General features: G+C 44.7%; 1 protein-coding gene and 1 long non-coding RNA gene across 3 annotated transcripts in view; one reads left to right on the top strand and one right to left on the bottom strand.

The window, feature by feature from the left end:
• Positions 1–16,971, bottom strand: part of kalrna (kalirin RhoGEF kinase a) — a 203,368-nt gene extending 186,397 nt beyond the window's left edge. Inside the window, exon 1 of one of the 2 annotated variants that reach the window (XM_042002791.1) lies at positions 16,724–16,971. In XM_042002791.1, the coding sequence (XP_041858725.1) occupies positions 16,724–16,790 (67 nt within the window). In that variant the 5' untranslated portion in view covers positions 16,791–16,971. The remainder of the gene's footprint in view (positions 1–16,723) is intronic. The other variant, XM_042002792.1, reaches the window with a different exon arrangement.
• LOC121650944 overlaps positions 10,756–22,593 on the top strand; it is an 18,024-nt gene continuing 6,186 nt past the window's right edge. The window contains exon 1 of the long non-coding RNA XR_006012365.1: positions 10,756–10,766. This is a non-coding gene — a long non-coding RNA (uncharacterized LOC121650944). The remainder of the gene's footprint in view (positions 10,767–22,593) is intronic.

The following is a 22,593-nucleotide window of genomic DNA, read 5'->3' as shown; positions in this document are numbered from 1 at the left end:
AGATCACTTTTCTGCAAAAATTCCCCAGAATTCCGAGTTCCGAGGATAACTGGAACACACGATAAATCAGATCGATGAAAGACGATGAAAGATGGTGGGTTGTCTGAGGTAGAGTCGAGGGACAGAAGTTCTGACGGTGCCGACCAACACTGAGCTTTAACAAGTCACTAACGAATTTTAACCCATTAAAAACGGAGGTTCCCTGTTAGCATAATCCCGCTCCAGCTGCCCTAAAGTAAAAACTACAGTAGCTACAGCGCTCTTTACTTTTAGCTGAAAGGTAAGTCTCATTACGAGTTGATGACATCATCACGCTACGCTACGTGTCATGCACAGCGGCGAAATAAACACAAGATAGCACCAAGAAGTCACTTTCTGCGGGGAGAGAGAGTATTTTAGCCTGTAGTTTCTAGTATATCAGATAGTTTTAACATTGGTTTAACATTGATAGTCTGTAGTTTTTGTTTAGTTAGTTGCTAGTTTTTACCACAGTTCTTTTGAATATACACCTCCTCACTCGGTGCATCATTAACTCTCGTGGTTTCTCCTACCAATGCAGATGACACTCAGCTTTTCCTTTCTTTCCCACCTGACGACACAACGTCTCAATGTGAATATCAGCATGTTGCTGATATCTCCGCATGGATGAAGGATCGCCACCTTCAGCTAAATCTGTCCAAGACCGAGCTTATTGTCTTTCCAGCCAATCCTAAGCCCAGCCTAACCTGACTGCACACACGGCCCAGCTCCTGGTCCAGGCTCTGGTCATTTCACGCATTGACTACTGCAACTCCTTACTGGCTGGCCTGCCTGCATGCTCAGTTAAACCTCTGCAGATGATCCAGAACGCAGCAGCACGTCTGGTCTTCAACCAGCCCAAAAGAGCTCATGTCACTCCGCTGCTAATCGCTCTCCACTGGCTTCCAGTTGCAGCGCATCAGATTCAAAGCTCTGCTTCTGGCTTACAAAACAATAACCCAAACGGCTCCAGTCTACCTCCACTCCTTAATCCAGAGCTACACTCCCTCTCCACAGTTACGCTCTACCAGTAAAAGACGCCTAGTGCTCCCACCACAAGGTGGCGCCACATCAGTAGCTAGACTCTTCTCATCTGTTGTTCCCGGTGGTGGAACCATCTACCAAACTCCGTCCGATCCGCAGAGTCCTTATCCACTTTTAAAAGCAAGCTAAAGACTCAGTTGTTTAAGGAGCATTTCCACACTTAGCTTAACTCTTCTACTCAGAATGAGGTAGAAAGATTTGTCCAGATCTTTGGTTCAACCAGGTACTGAAGAAGCTGCTGCACTTATGCCCAAGATGATATTGTTTGATGAAATCGTGATCTTGTATTTAAATAAAATGACTTTAAAAAAAACTATAAAAAAACTAAAAAAAAAAAAATATAAAAAAAATTATATGTACTGCCTCTAGCCCTACATGACAGCACCTGGTCCAACTGGACTCCAGCAGTCTGACTACCACTTAATGATGACGTCCATCTTGTTTGAATTCATGCTGGTGTTGTTCTTCCTCTCAAATGTAAGTCGCTTTGGATAAAAACTTCTTCTAAATGACTGTAGAATAGAATAGAATAGAATAGAATAGTTCTTTAGCAGGCTAAGCATAGCTTATTGTATGTTTAGTAGTCTGTACATAAAAAAACAGCTTCAAAAACTAAAAAATGGATAACTTCACTATTCAATATTTTTCTGCATTTCTATGTTTTGGTTCAATGTTTTTGTCTCAGAAACTTGAAAGTTTGGGAGACTCTTCTTCCTCATGGCCTCAGATGGACTTCGCATCCACGAGGATGTGAAGCCATTCAAACTTCCCGATGAGGTTTCATCTCCCTCACTTTCTCCACAGTTTAACAGCCTAATCAGAGGAGGTGAAGACGAGGTTCGTGTTTTAGACTGATGGCTTTGACGACATGGCGAAGAAGCTGTTCAAGAGTTTTAGATCTGAGAGTCCAGAATCTATTAAGGCTAGAAAATTTAGAAACATAAACGAACTAAAAAGAAAATTCCGTTTCATCTTGGACGTGATGCATGAAGCTCAGTGACGGAGCCGGAAGCTCACATCAGTTCTGCATGAAGACTTATGTTTCGTGTGTGTTTCTATAAATTTATTAGTTTATAGCTTATTTATTGTCTCTACCACACTGTAAGTGGACTGAATGCTGCAGCATGTTTTCACGCATTTAGGCTGATTTTACGTAGAAAATATAAATTCAGTAAAAATATTGAAAGATCAGGGCAAAGTTGCCCATCGGACACAAAGTCCTTAAAGGTGAATTAAGCTCTTCATCATACTGTAGGAGTCAATCTGGACACATTAGTGTGTGTCCACATGGTCATGATGCCACATATGACACCCTACCTTTCAGTTATAGTGTTGGGAGATTCATCACAAACAATAAATGCGATAATCGTAAAATCCTGATTATTTCTCAATCAATAATCGTACAAGGAAATCTGTAATGGCGTCCCTAGCTGAAACAAACTGGTTCAGGTGTGATCGCTGCATTCCGACTGGTCCATGCTCGGCCAATCACAAACACTCTCCGAGCGAGACCCTCCCGTCCAGAAACAGCTCAACCATCCTCATCCGTTCCAGAGCCACAGCAGTCGGGTTTTACTGCTCAGACAGCTCAACTGATCATCTGCTGGAAAGATAATGACCAATCAGACCATCGATTCATGGTCTTGTTTTATTTATGGGCGTCAGTCCGACGGTGGAACAGGAAGCAGACGTGCGTCCACAGCTGTGACCTGCTGATGGCTTGAGTCTGATGGATTGAGTGGATTTTGGTTTGGGCTGATTTACGGCCTCCTCCTCAGCCTCACATCAGCGCTGCTCATTAGTTCTCTGCAGTCAGTAATTAGCCTCTTATCCTGTACTACGCAGCAGTAAAACACTTTATTGGTGGCTCTCAGCAAACAAGCAAACCAGTGTGTTTCTGTGTGTGTGTGAGGTTTAGGAAAAGCATGTGTTCTTAGTCAAACGTGATGACGACGGGTGGAAGGATGAAGGATTTCTGCTCTGAGCTGCTGCTTTTACTGACAAACACAAATGTCGCTGTAGAATATTTCTGGGTAAACTGTAGAATTTCTGAAAGATTTTCTTCCTTTAAAATAACTCCACATGGTTTTGTCATGTGAACGTGATTCTGGGCTGTTAGAGGAAATTACTGCCACCGGCTGAAGACATGAAATGAGTTTATAATGTTTCTCCGCAGCATTAAGACTCTGCTGTTCACCCTCTGACCTTAAAATAAACCACTTACACCCACAGTCCTCTTCATCAGCTCCACCTGTTCAGAACCAGTCAGGCTGTAGTTTCTATTCGATTCTATTCATTTAGCAGACACTTTTCTCCAAAGTGAATTGTCTAGTATTTAGTGCTCAACATGTTCCTGGTGTGTGGCTGTGGTGGGCGTGACTGTTTCCCCGGCAACCAGGATCTTCACCTCCATCTCATCTGCAACCAGCTACAGCATTTAGCCCGGCTTGGCCTTCCAGTCATCGGCAGACTGTTGGTTACCGAGTGAAACCCAGACCGGCCTGCCTGCCACGCCCTCCTCGCTCGTCGGTTGGTTATAATAAACCGTTTCACTTCGGCTGAGCTCTGGTCTGAGCCTGGATCCTGGTCTCACCCTGAACACAGCATTCTGCACAGGAGCTTCAGTTAAAGTTGCCCCCTTTCAGTTTTCCAGAGGTCTTTAACATATTTGTTCCATCTTTCAGGCTATTCCTTCTTTATTATTATTTAGAAACGACTGCAGGACTGGGCCGTATGATTCATATTTCTCTTTCTGGTAGAAGAAAAATAAAGCAGAGCTCCGACTTTCTGCAGCCTCTAACAGCTGTGAGCTGCTGTCAATCAGGATAAAAGCTTCCTGTCTCCACAGCACACACACCAAGACAAGCAGAAACACCTGCCTACAATAATTAATAAAATCAAGATCTATTAGCTGACACCACTAATCAGCAACCATCTCACACACACACACACACACGTCCATTTAATGGCTCTGTGATCGATTAGTCAGAACGGATGCACATTACGCAACACACACCATCTGGCTGCAGCTGCCTGAAGCTTTTAAGGGAGGAGGAGAGGAAATCCTTCCTTTGTATTTATCTATTTAACACTCTTTCTCTGTCTCCTGGTGGGTAATAAGAGCTAATCCACTTAAGCTGCATCTCTCTCTCTCTGCTGCACACACTCTTTCTTCACATCCATCTGCTGCTGGTTTGAGGTGGGAAACAAAGAGGGAAATGGAGGGAATCCCTGCCTCCTCCTCCTCTTCGTCTTCCTCTTCCTCAGCAGCAGCATCTCATTGTTAGACATGTCACACACACTCTTCAATAATAAATGCAGAGCTCCTCCCTCCAACCTTCCGCACCATGACTCAGGACGGAGGCTTCATTTAAAGGAACAGGACGATTCGGTTTAAAGTCGTACATCCTATCCATCAGAGAGATTCGCTGATCTGAATCGACGGTCCGAGACAGACGTTTGCGATGCGACTGCACCGGTAGCTTCAGCGTGTATCAGATACAGCTGCTGGCTAAATGTGCTACGTATCTTTCATATAGTGTCTACGGCCGTAAAACACATGGTTGCATGGATTATTACATAGTTTATCTCCTCTGTTTCCGTGTTTCCAAGGCGCCTTGAACACATCATCACTATTTTTTGTCATTTTGGTATTAAAACAGACGGGAGGCGGGTGGATGCAACCACAGTTAATAAACAGCAAACATAAAATGAAGCCAAAACAGGAGGAAATATTCAGAATATACTTTTTTTAAAGGGTTTTGTAAAACTAGAAGCACTCAGACCTCTGCCAAGCCACGGTCATTTTTATTTTGCCCATGCTTGTGTGAAGCTAGAATGGCTAAATGATCCCTGTCTCCCCACAGCAAACAATCCTTTAAAAAATTCCTGGATCCGGGCGATGGTCCGGATCACCGCAAAAATCTAAATCACTTGTTCCTTTACTCCATTTCTAGGATTTCCTGAAAAGTTAATCAAAATCTGTCCATAACGTTTTGGGTTACGTTGCTAACAGACAGACAGACCAACGCCGCCTCATCAGAGGGAATTACAGACAGAAAACACTATTAGTAAAAGGACCAGAGAAAAGAACTGACTGCTCCATGTGGTTTTGTTCATTAAATATCCTACATAAATGTTTTTGTTTCTGATTTAGTGTTTATTAGGAATAAAACAATCCTGTCTGGATCATATTTAATGGCGTCTTGGTTGCTTTCTAGAAAACAATCCATCCTTTAAAGGGGAAAAATGAGGACAAAATAATCGTGCTGTTGTTTAAAAACCAGATGTAGGCTGCAGATCTTTCTATTGTGTTGAATCGTTTAAAATGGCATCATGAGATGACACTTAGGGCAGGGTTTAACAAAACTATTTATTGATTTGAATCGATTCAAATTAAATAAATCCATTATAAATTTGTAAAACTTGGAGATAAGTCTTTTAAATTTCCTATTTTCTGGTAACGTGGCCCTACTCTTGCACGCCTTACTGAGACTCGGCGAGATCTGAGATCGCCTCCGTCCAATCAGCTTCTCTTGCCGAGATGATGTCACATCCAGATGTTTTCATTTAACAGTGTGGATTAAATTCACCTGTAAAGTAATTAGCAGCGTATTACTACTCATATTAGCAGCTAATGCTAACAGACGCAGTCACGTTCAACAACAGGAAGTGATGTCACCACGCACGTGGTCATTTAAAGTCACATTTTCTCTAGAGCAGGTTTCCACTTTGTCCTTTTATTAAACAGTAAACAGTCTGATGCTGTTTATGTGGTTTCCATGACGACATGTCATAGCTGCTCTCTGTGTCCACGGCAGTCAGAACACACACGTGCACGCACACACAGATTTCATCAGAGGACAGAGTGCACGCATCGGAAAACGCATCAACCAGCTGGAAATCAGACAGAAAGAAGAGTTTTCTAGAATCTCTCAGCAGGTGGAGGTGGAAGTATGTTGCTCCAGTGAGGAGCAGATGGAGGATTTCTCCTGCTCCGTGTTACACCGATAGCATCACAGTCGTCATGGCAACAAGCACAGCTAAAAAACTGAATCTATGTCGTTGAAGGAATTTTAAGTCATATTCCAGCTTTAAATGGATCCAGAATTCTTTGTAGGTTTTATTAACACCAACACGTATCTGAGATGTGAACTTTAGGAACATTTAGAGCGACTCCGCTGAATGAAACGCTTCATCAGGACCTTTAAGACGTTTCACTGCTTTCTGTCCTGAGTGGGTTGTTATTTCTATATTTTTTCCATCACAGCGTTTCTGGCTGTGAATCTGGGAAACTCTGGATTGTTCTGGTACATCAGAAACGCATGTAGATCACATTATTACAGTAATCTGATTACTCCCAGATAACTGATTTTGATTGACAAATAAATGCACTCAGTTTAATAAAAAAAAAAGTTATCTGAGAAGGTTTTAATATCCAAGAAAAATAGGTGGTGTTCAAGCACCAACCTCCACCTGTTAAACGTGAAGCCTATGCAGAAGTGCAACAAACTGCAGTTCATGACAACTGTGAGGGGTTGAATTTTTTTCTAACTCATCCGTTTGGGTGTTATTTAATCTTGAACTTCAGAATAATTAGGGGCGTGTCCTTTTGATTGACAGGTATCCAGTATCTGCAGCCAGAAGGGAGAGTGCGGCACAACCGCGGTTTTTAGCCGGCTAACAGCACGCCTTAGCTTTAGCCCGCCTACTTCTGTTAGCTGGTTAGCTACCGTTGCTCGGGGTTAGCTCGGTTAGCTCTTAGCCACAGGCAGCTTTATGGTTGTCAATCATCTACCCCCACCTTCACAATCCCCCTCTCAGCTCCACCCCTTTGCCCTGTTTGGATTTTCCAGGACCAACGACACGTGTTACGCTACCAAGATGGTGGCGGTGGGAACGCCAACGAGCTTCACTTTTGCTCTTCAGAATCCTACGGGTGACGTCACAGAGGCTCCGCCCATCTTTTATCTTGTATATATAGTCTGTGGTGGTGTTACATAATTAGCTGTAAACGAATCGATACTGAATTTAATCTAAAACTAATTGAAATAGGCTGTTTTGGATCAAGTCAATTCAGGAAATTAGTGACAATAACCAGCCCTAATGACACTCAAGTTTATTTTATTTTTTTTCATATATGTTTTATTTTTTGATCTCGTTTAGTAGTTTATTTATTTATTATTCTTATATTCTGTATATATAATCCACATATGGATATAAAACGTCCATATGTGGGAAATCTTTGAGTAAAGTTGTTTTGTATGGAAGTTAATTGTAGCCGCTTCGTTTTTGTTGTGCCACAAAGTTTATTGAGGGTCCGTGTCCAAGCACGGGGTACGGAGCCAGCTTACGGAACGATTACAAAGAAAACACAAGTAGGACCAATATTTGAGAATAATTCCCACCAATAGAGTATATAATGGTGAGATGTGTAAATTACATGATCCAAACCTTAGAATTGTTAGCAATGATTATTTTCTTGTTATAAATTAGTAACTGGTTATTGAATTCTAAAGAAAATAAATCAAAAAGTAAGAACGAGCCAGTCTTTTGAATGGCTCTTTGAAAGATCCGGCTCCCTTCAAAGAGCCATAAATCCCATCTCCAAACCAAATGCCCCCTCGGCCATCTGTGGTTCAGCTCTCAGTTCTAACAAGCAGCCAGAAAATGGATGGATGTTTGATTTCAATTTCATCACAGCCTAAAATCTTGTGTTAGCTAACTTCGATCCAAACTCCGACTGCTGGCCTTCCACCAACAAGACAAGTAAAATTCAGAAGTCAAAGACTGTTATTACCATAACACCAGTTTCTAATCTGCCCCGTCTGCTTTGTGATCAGTTCTTTGTTTTTTCTCTGTCCTGTCCAGCATCATGACAGCAGAAAAAGAAAGAACTGGCTGCTTCACCTGGAAAGGAGTCTAAGGGAAGTCTTCATGTTCGTCTGCTCCAGCTTCACTTTCTGAACTTTCTCCGTCCATTTTCACCGCTCAACATGTCCAATAACAGCTGCTCTGCTGCAGGTTCAGTGGTGCAGCAGTGAAAACGGTCCCCCCTCAAACAGTTTTCTGCTGCACCCCGTTGCTCAAAACCAAACCAAAACATTCAGAGCAGAATAGAAATAAAAACCAGCTTCGAACATCACGATGTAAAAAATCCTCCCCCCGTGACTACAGGCTTGTCTGCTGGCTAATGAGGTGGTGCACGTGCTCAGACATTAGATTAATTCATGAATGTAAATATCATACACAATTTCTAATCACATTAAATGAGTGACTTTATGTACACAGGATGAAGTGAAGAACAGTTTTAAAAAGCTAAGATGTGCTAGCATCTAGCATCGGTCTTCAGAGTTTCTGACTGTGATCTCATCACGTTCTCCATCATTAGCTTTAATCTGTCTGCAAGCAGCAGCCATACGCCGAGTTAAACCACAGCTCTGGTGAGAAGTCAACTGTCCAAATCACATCTCAGCAACGCCGACGCCAGCACACAAAACCACACACACCAGATAAGTGCAGCTCTGCCTCCGCCGTCTGAGTCTGAGAGCTCGTACTGCAGGTTAATCTGGCTGGAAGCCTGGAGGAAAAACACACCGAATGACTGGATTACAGCTCGTTCATCCGTGTAATGTGTCTGCAGACCAACATCCACACACGCACCGGCATGCTCATTCCTGCACACATCTGCAGCGTCAGCCAGCAGCATCAGCCCTCATTCATCTGCTCCACACTTTCTGATCTGATTGGTCCTGAAACGGGTCCAACCAGAGAATCACTGACCCGATCCAGCAGACCGGACCAGGTACCGATTCTGACCTTCCAAATGATCCACTTCAGAGCTTATGCAGCACTCTCGTTATAAACCTCCCTGCTTCCTGTATCACTTCCAGACGTTTCTGTGCCACTAGCATCTTTTACTGGACACAGACTCTTACTGGACGGAGACTCTGCAGACCACTGATTGAACGGAGGCTCTGATTGGATGAAGACTTATAACCAAATTAACACCATGAATAACAACACAGTACCGAAATTAATTTACAAATTAAAATCCACCAGCAGCTATTTCTCTGCTCTAAGGACATCACAGGCGGACCTAGGGGTGGGATCAGAGAGGTACTGGCCCCAAATGAAATCTGATTGGCCTACAAATCCAGACTTCAGGTTTCCTGGTAGTTTGTTCCAGATATCAGGAACAGGAAAAGTAAATCTGTAGTTTTAACTCTCGGGATGGAAAGCAAACTGGACCAAGATGATCTCAGAAGTCTTGTTGGCTCATATGGTGTCAGCACATAAGATCTATATTCTGGACCAGAACCATTCAAAGTCTTGTACACCAGCAGCAGCATTTTAAAAATCTGTGTAAAGATGTGAAAACCGGAGTGATATGGTTCCTATTTCTGGTCTTTGTGAGGACACCAGCAGCAGCATCTGGATTAGCTGCAGGTGTCTTAGAGATCTTCTAGAGACCTGCAAAATCTCCGTTACAATAGGCAAAACTTCACAACAAATGAAGTTTATCTAAATCAAGTCCCCTTATTGTAGATCTTGTACCTGCAGGGGGTACAAGGCCGGTTCCTGCTTTAATATGGATGTTAAAATTTAGCTCAGAGTCCAAAGTGAAACCAAGATTTTTGGATTGATCCATTGGTTTAAACATTGCTGACTGAAGCTGGACACGAAGTTTTGATTCAAAACATTATCTTTACTGAGCTAAAGAAACTTCTGGAGCATCCAAGTATTGATTTGACAGAGACACGAACTGAAGCTTCGCCTGGGACCAGAGTCCCTGGTGAAACAGTGATAGAGCATCATCAGATACCAGGTTTGCTGCCATGATGTGAGCTGGCAGAACGTGTAGATGCTGAACAACAGGCGGCCCAACATGGAGCCTTGAGGAACTCCACTCTTTGTTTTGCAAAACAAAAACTTAATTTCTGTGTAACATCTGTTTTCTGGCATTCATGAATCTATTCAACCAATTTCTGTACCCGCTTGTTCGAAGGCAAGGCCCAGGGGGGCTGGAGCCTGGCATTTCTAAATTATTTTAAAGATGTGTCTGTTATGCCATCCACCCACTCATCCATCAACCATCCATCCAGAGCTTTGCTTCCACTTTTCCAACTTCCTCCAGTTGCGATCTCTCATGTTATTGATTATAAAACAGAAAAATCACATCTTTGATTTTTGTGAATTGATTCATGTTGGTGTCTGTGGGATTTGATGCTGGGAGCTGACAGAGCTGTTTCTTCCTCATCAGACCCTTCAGTCATTCCTGCATCACGGAAGTATGAGTGGAATGATGGGATGAAAGAAATTCTGCGGAATGACCGATCACTGTTGGAGTTAAAGGTTCGGTTTTCTCTGAAGTTCAGATATAAGATGAATCCATATTGGTTCGGTCACCTGACTGACTCCAGTTTCCTCCATCACCTCCATGGAGACCACAGCATCCTGGTGACACCTTGTGTTTCCAGGAGAGAAAACTTCATTTTGGTAGCTGCCACCTTTTTGTCTTTACTAAACATCTCCATGGTAACAGACATTACTGATGGCTTTCAGCAGATTAGCTCTAATTACGCGCCCGTGCACAGCGTGAGCACTGGATTCACTCCTCGCTGCTGGAAAACGGCGAGCACACGCTGGAAGCAGCCCTCGTGTGAAGATTCAGACAAACAGTGTGGAGAGAAGCAGGAAGCAGAGTTAAAGGAGCAGCGTTCTGCAGGAATCTGGCTGCTAGCGTGAATTTCCCAGCATGCCTTTGTGAAGAGCTGCTGGTTTTTCTGGCAGCCATCGACAAACATCTGGCGTCAGCTGTCTGATAAATATGCTCTGATTGCTGGTGTTTTGGTCTGAATACATGTCACTTCCTGTTTCCGCCTGATCATTTAGGAGTCTATTTATAAAGCTCTGATTAGCATAACACTGAGAAGCCGGCACGCAGCATCCTTCAGAGGGACGAGTGTTTAGAGGCTGCAGTCGCTCCGTTTTCCTCGTTTCCTTTCCCTGCCGCCGTCTTTCAGAGCATCACAACTTTCTTCAGATAGAAAATTCAAAAATGACGAGAAACTCGAGACGAAGAACAACTTTCTTTCCAGTTCAGATGAGTTCAACTGGAAACATTTTCAAAGGAAAAAAATCTTCCAGTGAATCCAGTGCTCCTCTTCATCGGGTCCACCTTCTAGTACCGGGTCGTCCTCTTCATCAGGACCGCCTTCTAGTACCGGGTCGTCCTCTTCATCGGGTCCACCTTCTAGTACCGGGTCGTCCTCTTCATCAGGACCGCCTTCTAGTACCGGGTCGTCCTCTTCATCAGGACCGCCTTCTAGTACCGGGTCGTCCTCTTCATCAGGACCGCCTTCTAGTACCGAGTCGTCCTCTTCATCGGGTCCACCTTCTAGTACCGGGTCGTCCTCTTCATCAGGACCGCCTTCTAGTACCGAGTCGTCCTCTTCATCAGGTCCGCCTTCTAGTACCGGGTCGTCCTCTTCATCAGGACCGCCTTCTAGTACCGGGTCGTCCTCTTCATCAGGTCCGCCTTCTAGTACCGGGTCGTCCTCTTCATCAGGTCTGCCTTCTAGTACCGGGTCGTCCTCTTCATCAGGTCCGCCTTCTAGTACCGGGTCGTCCTCTTCATCAGGTCCACCTTCTAGTACCGGGTCGTCCTCTTCATCAGGTCTGCCTTCTAGTACCGGGTCGTCCTCTTCATCAGGTCCGCCTTCTAGTACCGGGTCGTCCTCTTCATCAGGTCCCCCTTCTAGTACCGGGTCGTCCTCTTCATCAGGTCTGCCTTCTAGTACCGGGTCGTCCTCTTCATCAGGTCCGCCTTCTAGTACCGGGTCGTCCTCTTCATCAGGACCGCCTTCTAGTACCGGGTCGTCCTCTTCATCAGGTCTGCCTTCTAGTACCGGGTCATCCTCTTCATCAGATCCACCTTCTAGTACCGGGTCGTCCTCTTCATCAGGACCACTTTCTAGTACCGGGTCGTCCTCTTCATCAGGTCCACCTTCTAGTACCGGGTCGTCCTCTTCATCAGGTCCACCGTCTAGTACCGGGTCGTCCTCTTCATCAGGACCGCCTTCTAGTACCGGGTCGTCCTCTTCATCAGGACCGCCTTCTAGTACCGGGTCGTCCTCTTCATCAGGACCGCCTTCTAGTACCGGGTCGTCCTCTTCATCAGGACCGCCTTCTAGTACCGGGTCGTCCTCTTCATCAGGACCACCTTCTAGTATCGGGTCGTCCTCTTCATCGGGACCGCCTTCTAATACCAAGTCGGAGTCCAGTGAACTCATGGTCATGTTCTAGAAAGCAGGTGGAGATGATCTGAGCTTTGTGACATGGTGCATTATCCTGCTGGAAGTAGCATCAGAAGATAAACACAGAATCTTGGAGGGACTGAAGAGAAATGAGCTGTAGTGTAAATCAGATCAAAAACATCAGACTGTTTCATTTTTACGACATGAGTGAAGTAGAAACCTGTTCTAGAGGAAATGTGACAGAACCGTCTTCGCTGTCTTCGTCTGGTCGTTGTGGGTCTGATGAAGACCTGCTTCACATTTTAAAGCTTTAAAATCCGAGTGTGAACATTTCTGTTATTTTCTGATGTGATTAAAAATATTTGGCAGAATCTTGTAGTTTGAGGTTTTCCCGACCAAACGGATGAAACATCAGCTGAGAGGAAGTAAAGGAAGCGGTGCTGCCCGTTTCCTGTTTGCTTCCCTCAACTTATCAATAAATTGAATTATTTACTGATCTTTTTCAAGAACAAGGACAGAAAAATCCTATTAAATCCATGAGGAACGTGGCAGTAAAGCTTCTAACAACATGGATCTGACTCACCTCCACCCAGCTCCCTGTCTGCTCCCAACTCCAGGAAATATCCCAGGCCGCATCAAAAGAGGCAGATTAGAAGAAAAACGAGTCATCAGTGACCCGTCCAGACCTGCAGAGCTCTGGACCAGGACCGGGTCTTGTGTTTTATATCCAGACCATTTTCCCCCTCACTCAGAGACTGAGCATCCTAATTTACTAATTTATGCCCATTTTCTTCTTTCACAGCGGTCGGATGATGCTTCTGAGGAAGCCTGTGGACGCCAGGCCAAACAAGTCGAGGTAAAACAAACGTCTTCCTCCTTAAACTCTGTGTTAAGAAAAGAAGACTAGTCCCGTTTACACCGACGGGGTCGGGTCAGGATTCATTTCCAAATGTGAAAACTGGGAAGGGCACCCTAATACCCGACCCGTCCCACGTTGTTGGGTACAAATCTTACCGACCCAGCCCGAAAGGGTGGAGCTTGATCCGTTAAGAAAATAAAAGTCCCTTCCTGTGCAACCTGGTATAAAAACAAAGCAGGAACGGCTCCTTGTTCAGAGCAACAGATTTTCTTTCTGTTGATTAAATCATCGTTTAAAACGACATTACGAAGCACCGCCAAGAAGAACGAACACAAGCTGGTGGATGACCTCCGTCCTACTCCTCTGTTTCCGAGTCGGGTTCTGGTTCTACTTTAAGGGAGGCGCTGCGATGGCGTCCTGCTGTCGCGTAGCTGAGGCAGCTATTGCTTTCACGAGATTACAGTTTACAAACCATATCCACACCTAACCGTCCCAACCCGCTGGTGGAAACGGGGCTTAAAGGAACCTTATTGAGGTATCCTTATTTCCCACTGCTAGTGAACGCACCACTGCCGTTGCTGCAGGAAGAGGCTGTGCTGTACTTAAAGTCCTCAGACACCCTCTGTCTCCTGCGCTGCTCTTTATAGGTCACTTTCTGAGAATGATCATGATGGTCCTCCGTCATCTCCATGTTTGCTGTTGTTTCAAACCGACGTCGGAACTTGGAGATGAACTCTGAACTCAGCACTGCCCTCTGGTGGATGTGCTGGCTAACAACCACGCTAACGTAAGAGATGCGTGAAACACACATATAAAACGCTGGTAGGTAAAGGGTGAGTGTGGATTTTTAATTCCTGGATTTGCTAATGTTTGCAGCAGACCACACGGCAGATAATTCATTACAACTCAAAGAGACTTTCACACACTCCTGTTAAGATATGCAAAAACCTGAGAAATGTTTTCAATTAGCTTTCATCAACTTTTCCTCATGCAACACATTCACATACCAACTAAGAGGAAAACATGAAGATTCCTTCTGAAGACAGCTGGAATGTTTGAACAGAAACACTTTGATCTCTACTCCACCGGGAACGGGACCAGTCCTCCAGGAGAAGACCTCTTCCTCTGACTTCTTTCACCACACTTCAGCCAGTCTGTCTTTTTCTCGGCCCAGTGTGATGTTGTTTTCCACATCTGCAGGAAAGCGTCCTACCGACGCTCGCCGTGAGGAGGAAGCCTCAAACGGAGCCTCGGACTTTGTTTGCTTTAATAACCGTGTCAGCAGACTTGGCATAATAAACGTATCAATCAGACGCAGGTGGGTCTGACTCTGAACATGAACCCCAACATGTCACCAGTTTCCTAAATAATCCAGGAACTTTTCCTCTAACTTACAACGGGACTAAAGTTTATCTTCCAACACGCCAAACATCTTATAGTCCAGCTTGTTCACGGTGCTGACGTCAGGTGATTAATTACGCTGATTAAGTGATCAGTTAAACACATGATAGTATGAAAAAGTCCTGATCCGGTCCTCATGTCTTCATCTCAGACGTTCTGTTTAAGGTTCAACTGTTCTCCAGCTTTCTGAAGGTCTTTCAAAGCTTTTCTGCTTTTCCCCTCATTTCCAGTCCAGTCCTGGTACTGGACCAGTTCCAGGGGAACTAAACTCTGATCAATGAATGATTCAGGCAGAAAAAAGGCTCCTAACTTGATTGACTGGATGAACCAGAGTTGTGTCGACACATAGCAGACAGAACCGGTTTAAACTGGATCTTCAGGCTCTTCATGTGCATCATTTGTTCCCATTTCTTTAGTTTCATGTGTAAAACCAGCAAAGATCAGACAGTCTGACAGAAACCAGGATTTCAGCAGCAACACGGTGATTCCCAAACAGCTGGTAGCTGGAAACCTGGATTATCTCAGAATGGAGGCAGAAACTGGACACGTGGAGGACAGAAGAAGAGTCAGGACTAAAAACCATCTACAGCAGATGATCAGGACCTGAAATCCAGCAAAGATCTGAACCAGGACCTGAGAGATGCATCTGGACCTTCAGCTGGTCTGATGGAGGGACGGCTCCTCCCCAGAACCTGGACTTCAGCAGGTCTGATGGAGGGACGGCTCCTCCCCAGAACCTGGACTTCAGCAGGTCTGATGGAGGGACGGCTCCTCCCCAGAACCCGGACCTCAACATTATTGAAGCAGTGTGGGATCATCTGGACAGAGGACGGAACAAAAAGCAGAAACATCCAACCAAGAGATTTGGAAATTCTGCCATGGATACTGGAGAACTATTCCTGGAAAGTCCTTCAAGGATCCTGGAGAACTATTCCTGGAAAGTCCTTCAGGAATCCTGGAGAACTATTCATGGAAAGTCCTTCAAGGATCCTGGAGAACTATTCCTGGAAAGTCCTTCAGGAATCCTGAAGAACTATTCCTGGAAAGTCCTTCAAGGATCCTGGAGAACTATTCCTGGAAAGTCCTTCAAGGATCCTGGAGAACTATTCCTTGAAAGTCCTTCAGGAATCCTGGAGAACTATTCCTGGAAAGTCCTTCAAGGATCCTGGAGAACTATTCCTTGAAAGTCCTTCAGGAATCCTGGAGAACTATTCCTGGAAAGTCGTTCAAGGATCCTGGAGAACTATTCCTGGAAAGTCCTTCAGGAATCCTGGAGAACTGTTCCTGGAAAGTCCTTCAAGGATCCTGGAGAACTGTTCCTGGAAAGTCCTTCAAGGATCCTGGAGAACTATTCCTGGAAAGTCCTTCAAGGATCCTGGAGAACTGTTCCTGAAGACGGCTGATAGAAAGGACAGAAAGCTTCTCTGAGGGTTCAGACTGTTTACATTCATGTTTCACTACAAATTTTCTCTTTTCCTGGAGAAATATAAGGAAATAATCTGTAACACGAAGTTCTTCATAATTAACTGATCATCTGTCAGATGTAGGAAGCAGTTTGTGAAAAACAATCAACAGATGTTTGATTAGAAAGAAAAGCTCCTGAAAACACACGAGCCAGCATTGGTGATTGATAAATGACTGAATCGGATCGATGGGTCAGAAGTGATCAGCCCCTGCAGAGCCATCAGAGATCATCTGGAGGCAGCTTCTCCTCCATCAGCCTGAAGGTCTGTGACTTCCAGACCCAGTTATCAGCTGAGAGGATTCAAACAGCTGACTGGAGAACCTGGCTGCTCCGTTATCACACACTCACCCTGGATTTTCCTCACACGCGCACAGATTTTCAGCTGTGTGTTGATGAGACTCCATGATTCGACCTCCTTTTGTAGAGATCATCAGCATCAGATCACACCAACAGAGACGTGCACGCGCATACACACAACAACCAAATCTCAGTGTAAAATGTAGAAAAAGCGGCTGAGACGGGACTCGGCGCTCCTCCCCGCCCGGTTCCGTCCGCCGGTGCTCCGGAGCGGCTAACCCCGGAACCCTGCGCATGTTCTCCGGCTCTCAGCGGCTCAGATTCGACCCAGACTGAGCCCGGTTCCGAGGCCTTTGTGGCACGCGGAGCTGGTCCTCCTACCTGTTTTGTAGAAGGCATCAGTGTCGGGGTCGCTGGGCGCCTCCTCGGCCGCTTCTGCAGGGTTCATCCCGGAATCCGGTTCAATACAATCCAACCGACAAAAAGAAAAGCGGAAAGAAAGGCTGAACGTTTATTCCTCACATGTCCTCCGTGCGCGCGCCTCTCCCTCCATCAGCCTCTCTGGGCTCCTTTCTTTCCGTCGCCCTCTCGGTTTGTTTGCTGTTTCAGGGCTGGCTTCGTTTCTCTCTATTGTTCCCGGTCCAACCTCCCTCTCTCTCTCCCTCCCTCCCCGCTGCTGTCCGCCAGGGTCTCTCTACCTCCTTCCCCCTGCACCTCCCTCCCTCCCTCTCTGTCGCTCCCAGTTCAATTCTTTGACCTTTATTGGCTTCATGTGTCAGTTTTATTAAAGCTTCCAGCCGCAAAAATAAAAACAAAACATCAAAATGTTTCTTTTGATTTTTATAAAGTGGATTTTCTAAAATGTTTCAGCTCTGAATAAACAAGGCGAGTCAGCGATGATGGCAAACTGCAGGGTTTCATCTGAAGCCTGCAGCCTCTTCAGAGCCGAAACAACCGCTCAAAGACGCTAAAGTGGTGATTTATAATCAATACTGACACCCGGCGGTAAAAGATGGAATTAAAAGCATCTGAATGAGCTTTTTACACGACCAGCGACTCCTTTACAACAAGAAAAACTTCATATCTGTTCAACTGGCAGCATATTGATCACTGGAAATGTTACATATCTCACCAGCATGCCTCTCACTCACCAACACACACACACACACACACACACACACACACACACACACACACACACACACACACACACACTAAGGAACATCTCTGGCCTTGAAAGAACTTTTGTAGCAGCAAGAGACGATGAATAGAGCAAATCTGCTCCCTTCATGTGTTCTAACACACATTCGGTTTGACTTGTCCTTAAATTCTTAATTCATTTTAAAACCTAAAATTCTGGTGATTGAATCCATTTTAATACGAGTTGCTCATCGAGTGGACAACAAGAAAGTTTTCTCTAAAGATAAAATGGCCAAAGAAGAAAGTCTTTATTGATCTGTTTTTTTTTAAATTTCATTTCATTTTATTTAATTTCAAATGTCCTTTTAGTTTAGATATATAATCCTCCATCTAGGCAGCCAGGCGAAGCAGAGCATAAAACAAACCGCTGCACCACCTGACCTGCTGACTTAAACTAAGACTTTAGCGGCAACAACAAGCACCTGCCAGCTCACCTGCGCCCCCTCATGGTGCAGCAGAGTACTGTCTGCGAGACACAGACTCTCTCCCCACAGACTTAAAGACATTACAACTGTAGAGAATTATTTTTATTTAAGATAATGTTAAAAAATGATTGGCGTCTGCCTCACCTGTCCTGACCGGACGTCACTTCACAATGACGTTATTGTAATAATTGGATTTGGGTCTGCATGCACCTCTGAATAGGATATTCAAAAACTCCTCGTCTATTATTGGATTTCTGTAGGACAGCATATACATAGTGACATAACTTCCTATTATTTTCATGAGTTTCAAAACAAGCTAAATGTGAATGTTTTACTTCATTTATATTCCGACCTACTGCTGCTGCACGCCGTCGTGTTCATCTTTTACATCCCGCTCATGTTCTGACTTACGTCTGTTTAACGGACGATACCGAACCATTTTTATTTATTTACTGCTTTAAAAAACAACACAGTGCTGCACAACATGTAAAACAAAGGACAAAAATAAAACATATATCCATCATTTTCAGCCTCCATGCTCACGATGTCGAGAAGACAAAAGGAACAGTTTTTTATTCATGCTGAGATGTAACATAAAATAAATCACGTATGTGGGTCAACGTGCACAAAGACATTCAAGTATTGGGGAGAAAATTAGGTATTAATTTGATTTCTCATAATTCAATAACAGCCATCGAGCCCGTTTACATGTACACCAAAAATCTGATCTGATCTGGAGTTAGATCGCGTATTGGAATTTCTCCCCGATACTCTGATGTCTTCGTACATGTAGACGCGTATATCGGATTTATTTAGTGTTATGTAGTCTTTTCAACGCCGTCACAACGTAGCAGAAAGCAAAAGAAAAGCATGTTGGCGAGCAGCAGCAGGAAGTTGGGAATAAACAAAGTAAACTACTAGTGATGGGAAGCTCTGTTCAAAGATTTGGCTCTTTAATTCGGCTCCTTTAGAAGAGTCAGCTCTTTCAGATTCCATATGGCTCTTTGTTCAGCATCACTGTGCTTCTGACATAAATGTCAAGCGTGAAACAGATTAACTAAACCAACAATTAACAAGCCAGGATGAGACAAGAGACAAGACAGACGAGAATCTAAAAATGAAAATAAACATTTATTCAAAATATTTAATTGTATTTTATTTTATTCCAGTTTGTTTCCCTCTTACTCCTTTTTACGGTATTTATTTTGTTTTGGTATCACTGTAAATAAATTTAGGTGTTTTAATGGGTTGACAGAAGCCACCTGCTTCAGAGAAAGGTGCCTGTCCTTCACACACTGGGTTGAAACTAAAGAACTTCTTCTTCTCTGGATTGTTTTGTTTGCTGGTTGCATGTCAGCTATTCCGCTCAGCACTGCCCCCACGGTTTCCGGTGGTCTTGCTCCATCTTCTGCATCAAGCGGTGGACAGATAAGCTCCCTGAAAAGGGACCAAATTATGCTCGTAACCGACGCAGAAGACGAACAAAACTGCGTATCCGTCTCCTGCATCGAGCATAAATGGTCCTTAAGGCTCCATCCCCACCCGGATAGTCCACTAGACTCTGTAAGATCGGGGACTTGGTTCAGTTGGGGGTGCAACGTTCTTCCAGACTGAGTTTCCTTGAAGTTGCATGACTCAGACAAATCTGACCTTTTAAATAACATATTCCACTCCCCGCCAGAGGAGGCGCTGGGTCAAGAACTAGTGAAAGAGAAGGCGAGACAACCAGCGAAGAAGAAAACTGGTTCATACACAGTTTGTGTTTCCATCAGAGTAAAACATGGAGCCGCATCAGATCCTAGAGGTCTTGGGTTGATCATGTTTTTATCAGAACTTTTAGAGAGTTCTCTCCCGGCTGTCGTCCTACATACACGTATGTTTTGGTTGTTTTTACTCACAATCCGCTTTGCTTTGTAGTCCACTTCCAGCAGACTGAGATTTACGACTGTAGGCGGACCATGTCCAAGTTCATGTTGCAAACACAGCAGACTTTCCTAGCAAGCGGACTAGGATTTAAAAAAATGGCTAGTGTGACCGCGCCCTGAATGGGAGGCGTCTCACCTCGGAGGCAGGAGAGCTTTTCAGGGTTTATTCAACACCAGAAAGAACCAGATGTTTTCAAACTGGTGGAGAACGAAACCAGAGACGAGCTTTCATGATGAACAACGTCACCGGAACAGAATCTGCCCTGCTTTACTTCACCAACAAAAAACGTAATTTTCACCAAACACCAGGTCAAACAAAGGTCTACAAGCAGGTAAATGATACTGGACCCGCTGGTTGACCCCACAGCGCCGTGATGTTCCCACCTGTCAATCACAAACCAGACCATCTGGAAGCATCTTCAGCTTCTCGTCCGTTTCATCTAACACGAACCAAAATGTGCCACAGGTGTTTAAAAGCTTGTTTCTACCTTCATCTCAGTGGTTTGTTCGTGGAATTATTACTTTTTAATGACGAGTGAAAGAACCGTTTCTATCTGTTTCTACTCAGGACAGCCATGTGTCGCCAGGGAAGGACACTGATGTTCAGAAGGGAAGAAGAAGAAGAAAGTAGAGGAATCAGTGGTTCTGGAACAATAACAAAAATTATAATCTCTAAAGGTGCTGTAACATTAAAATGCTCAAATGCAACTTGTGTGTGTTCTCTCTCACCTTCTATTGCTCTTCTACTGACTTCTACTTCATTATTTATTAATTTCTATTAAATCAAAACAGGAGCAGCATAATTTAATCTAGTTCCAGTACAGAAGATTCAAGTATGTGGTGGAGCATATTAGGATTATATTTACAGCATAATACAGCAAATGAATGAATGAATAAACAAACAAACAAGTAAATAAATATTTCAGATGCTGTACACAGTAACTTCCATCCAGGTAAATTACTGGTACATTTTCAGATTTCTTGTCTGTAAATTCTTGAACTGAACCTTCTCTGTTCACACTGCAGGCAGAAACGGCTCAGATCTGCCTTTCTGGTCCAAACGTGGCCCACATCAGATCTTTTTATGACGTTCTTCTTTCTGCTTCTTTTCAGTTGTGGCAAACGTGGCTCTAGATCAGATACATATAGGATCTTCTTCACAGCGACCTCAGCCTGAATGAACATGTCGCATTTCATCCGACTTCTACATCACTGAGGTGAGACACACGTCGCCGGAGGAGACGGAAAACAATGGACGAACAAAGTTACATCATTAGTTTCAGGTCTGGCTGAACAACGACATGGTTACTGTTAGACGCCTGGAAAGAGAGCAGATTTGGTCTAAAACGTGTGATTTCACATTATTTAGAAATGATGACTAGCAAAGAACGGGACTCACAGAGACGATATAAACCCGTATGAGGACTTGAACCGGGCCGTTGGCAGGGATCCCTCTGCTGACTCTGAAGAGGCTCATGTCAGTGACTTGGTCCCAGTCCTCAGCATCATCATCAGTCAGCTTGTAGAGGCAGAATCGTCCCTGAGGAGCAACGTAAAAAAGATGTGTGAAGATGTACAATCACCATCCACTTTATCAGCTCCACCTGTTCAGCTTCCTGGTAACTCAAACATCTAACCAGCCAATCACAGGGCGGCATGTAGCCATGTAGACGTGGTGAAGATGGCTTGATGAAGTTCAACCTGAACATCTGAATGAGGAAGAAAGGGGGTTTAAGTGGCTTTGAATGTGGCGTGGTTGTTGGTCTGAGTATTTACGGGGAAGACTTTCTTGGCCCACTTTGGTCTGTCCTGATGGGGGGGTTTGCTGCCGTTGGACATGGGTGGACTGGCCCCTGGTGTGGGTGGACATGGGTGGACTGGCCTCTGGTGTGGGTGGACATGGGTGGACTGGCCCCTGGTGTGGGTGGACATGGGTGGACTGGCCCCTGGTGTGGGTGGACATGGGTGGACTGGCCTCTGGTGTGGGTGGACATGGGTGGACTGGCCCCTGGTGTGGGTGGACATGGGTGGACTGGCCTCTGGTGTGGGTGGACATGGGTGGACTGGCCCCTGGTGTGGGTGGACATGGGTGGACTGGCCCCTGGTGTGGGTGGACATGGGTGGACTGGCCCCTGGTGTGGGTGGACATGGGTGGACTGGCCTCTGGTGTGGGTGGACATGGGTGGACTGGCCTCTGGTGTGGGTGGACATGGGTGGACTGGCCCCTGGTGTGGATGGATCCCCATGACACTGATATTGTTTCCTCACAGCAGCATCAGGCCAGATGTTTACCACTTTTACATTTTTATACCAGCATTCATGTCAGAGACAGAACTTAGAGTCATGTTTGTACAGAATGGGTGTGTGTGTGTGTGTGTTGGGGGGTGCTGCTTGGTGTGTGTGTATACATGTGTGTGTGTGCGGGTGTGAAATATTTTAATGAGTGTTTTTATTGTTATATAATTCTATGTTGATGTAAAGGCTTGTTTTATTTGTAACATGCGTGTTTTAATCACGTAAAGAACTTCGTGTTGCCTGTGGCATGAAAAGTGCTTTACAAATAAAGTTTGATTTGATTTGAGAAAAAGCCAGCAGGGTCGTATAAAGCTAACAATCCTCACGTCCACCTCGGTCCTCCAGCTCCATGAATGAGTCATTAAACCGCAGTGGCTCAGGTTGTCCAATGACCGGAAGGTCGGCG

Source organism: Melanotaenia boesemani, chromosome 12 (assembly GCF_017639745.1).
Source record: "Melanotaenia boesemani isolate fMelBoe1 chromosome 12, fMelBoe1.pri, whole genome shotgun sequence".
NCBI lineage: Eukaryota > Metazoa > Chordata > Actinopteri > Atheriniformes > Melanotaeniidae > Melanotaenia > Melanotaenia boesemani.
This window is presented reverse-complemented; position numbering and strand designations above follow the sequence as displayed.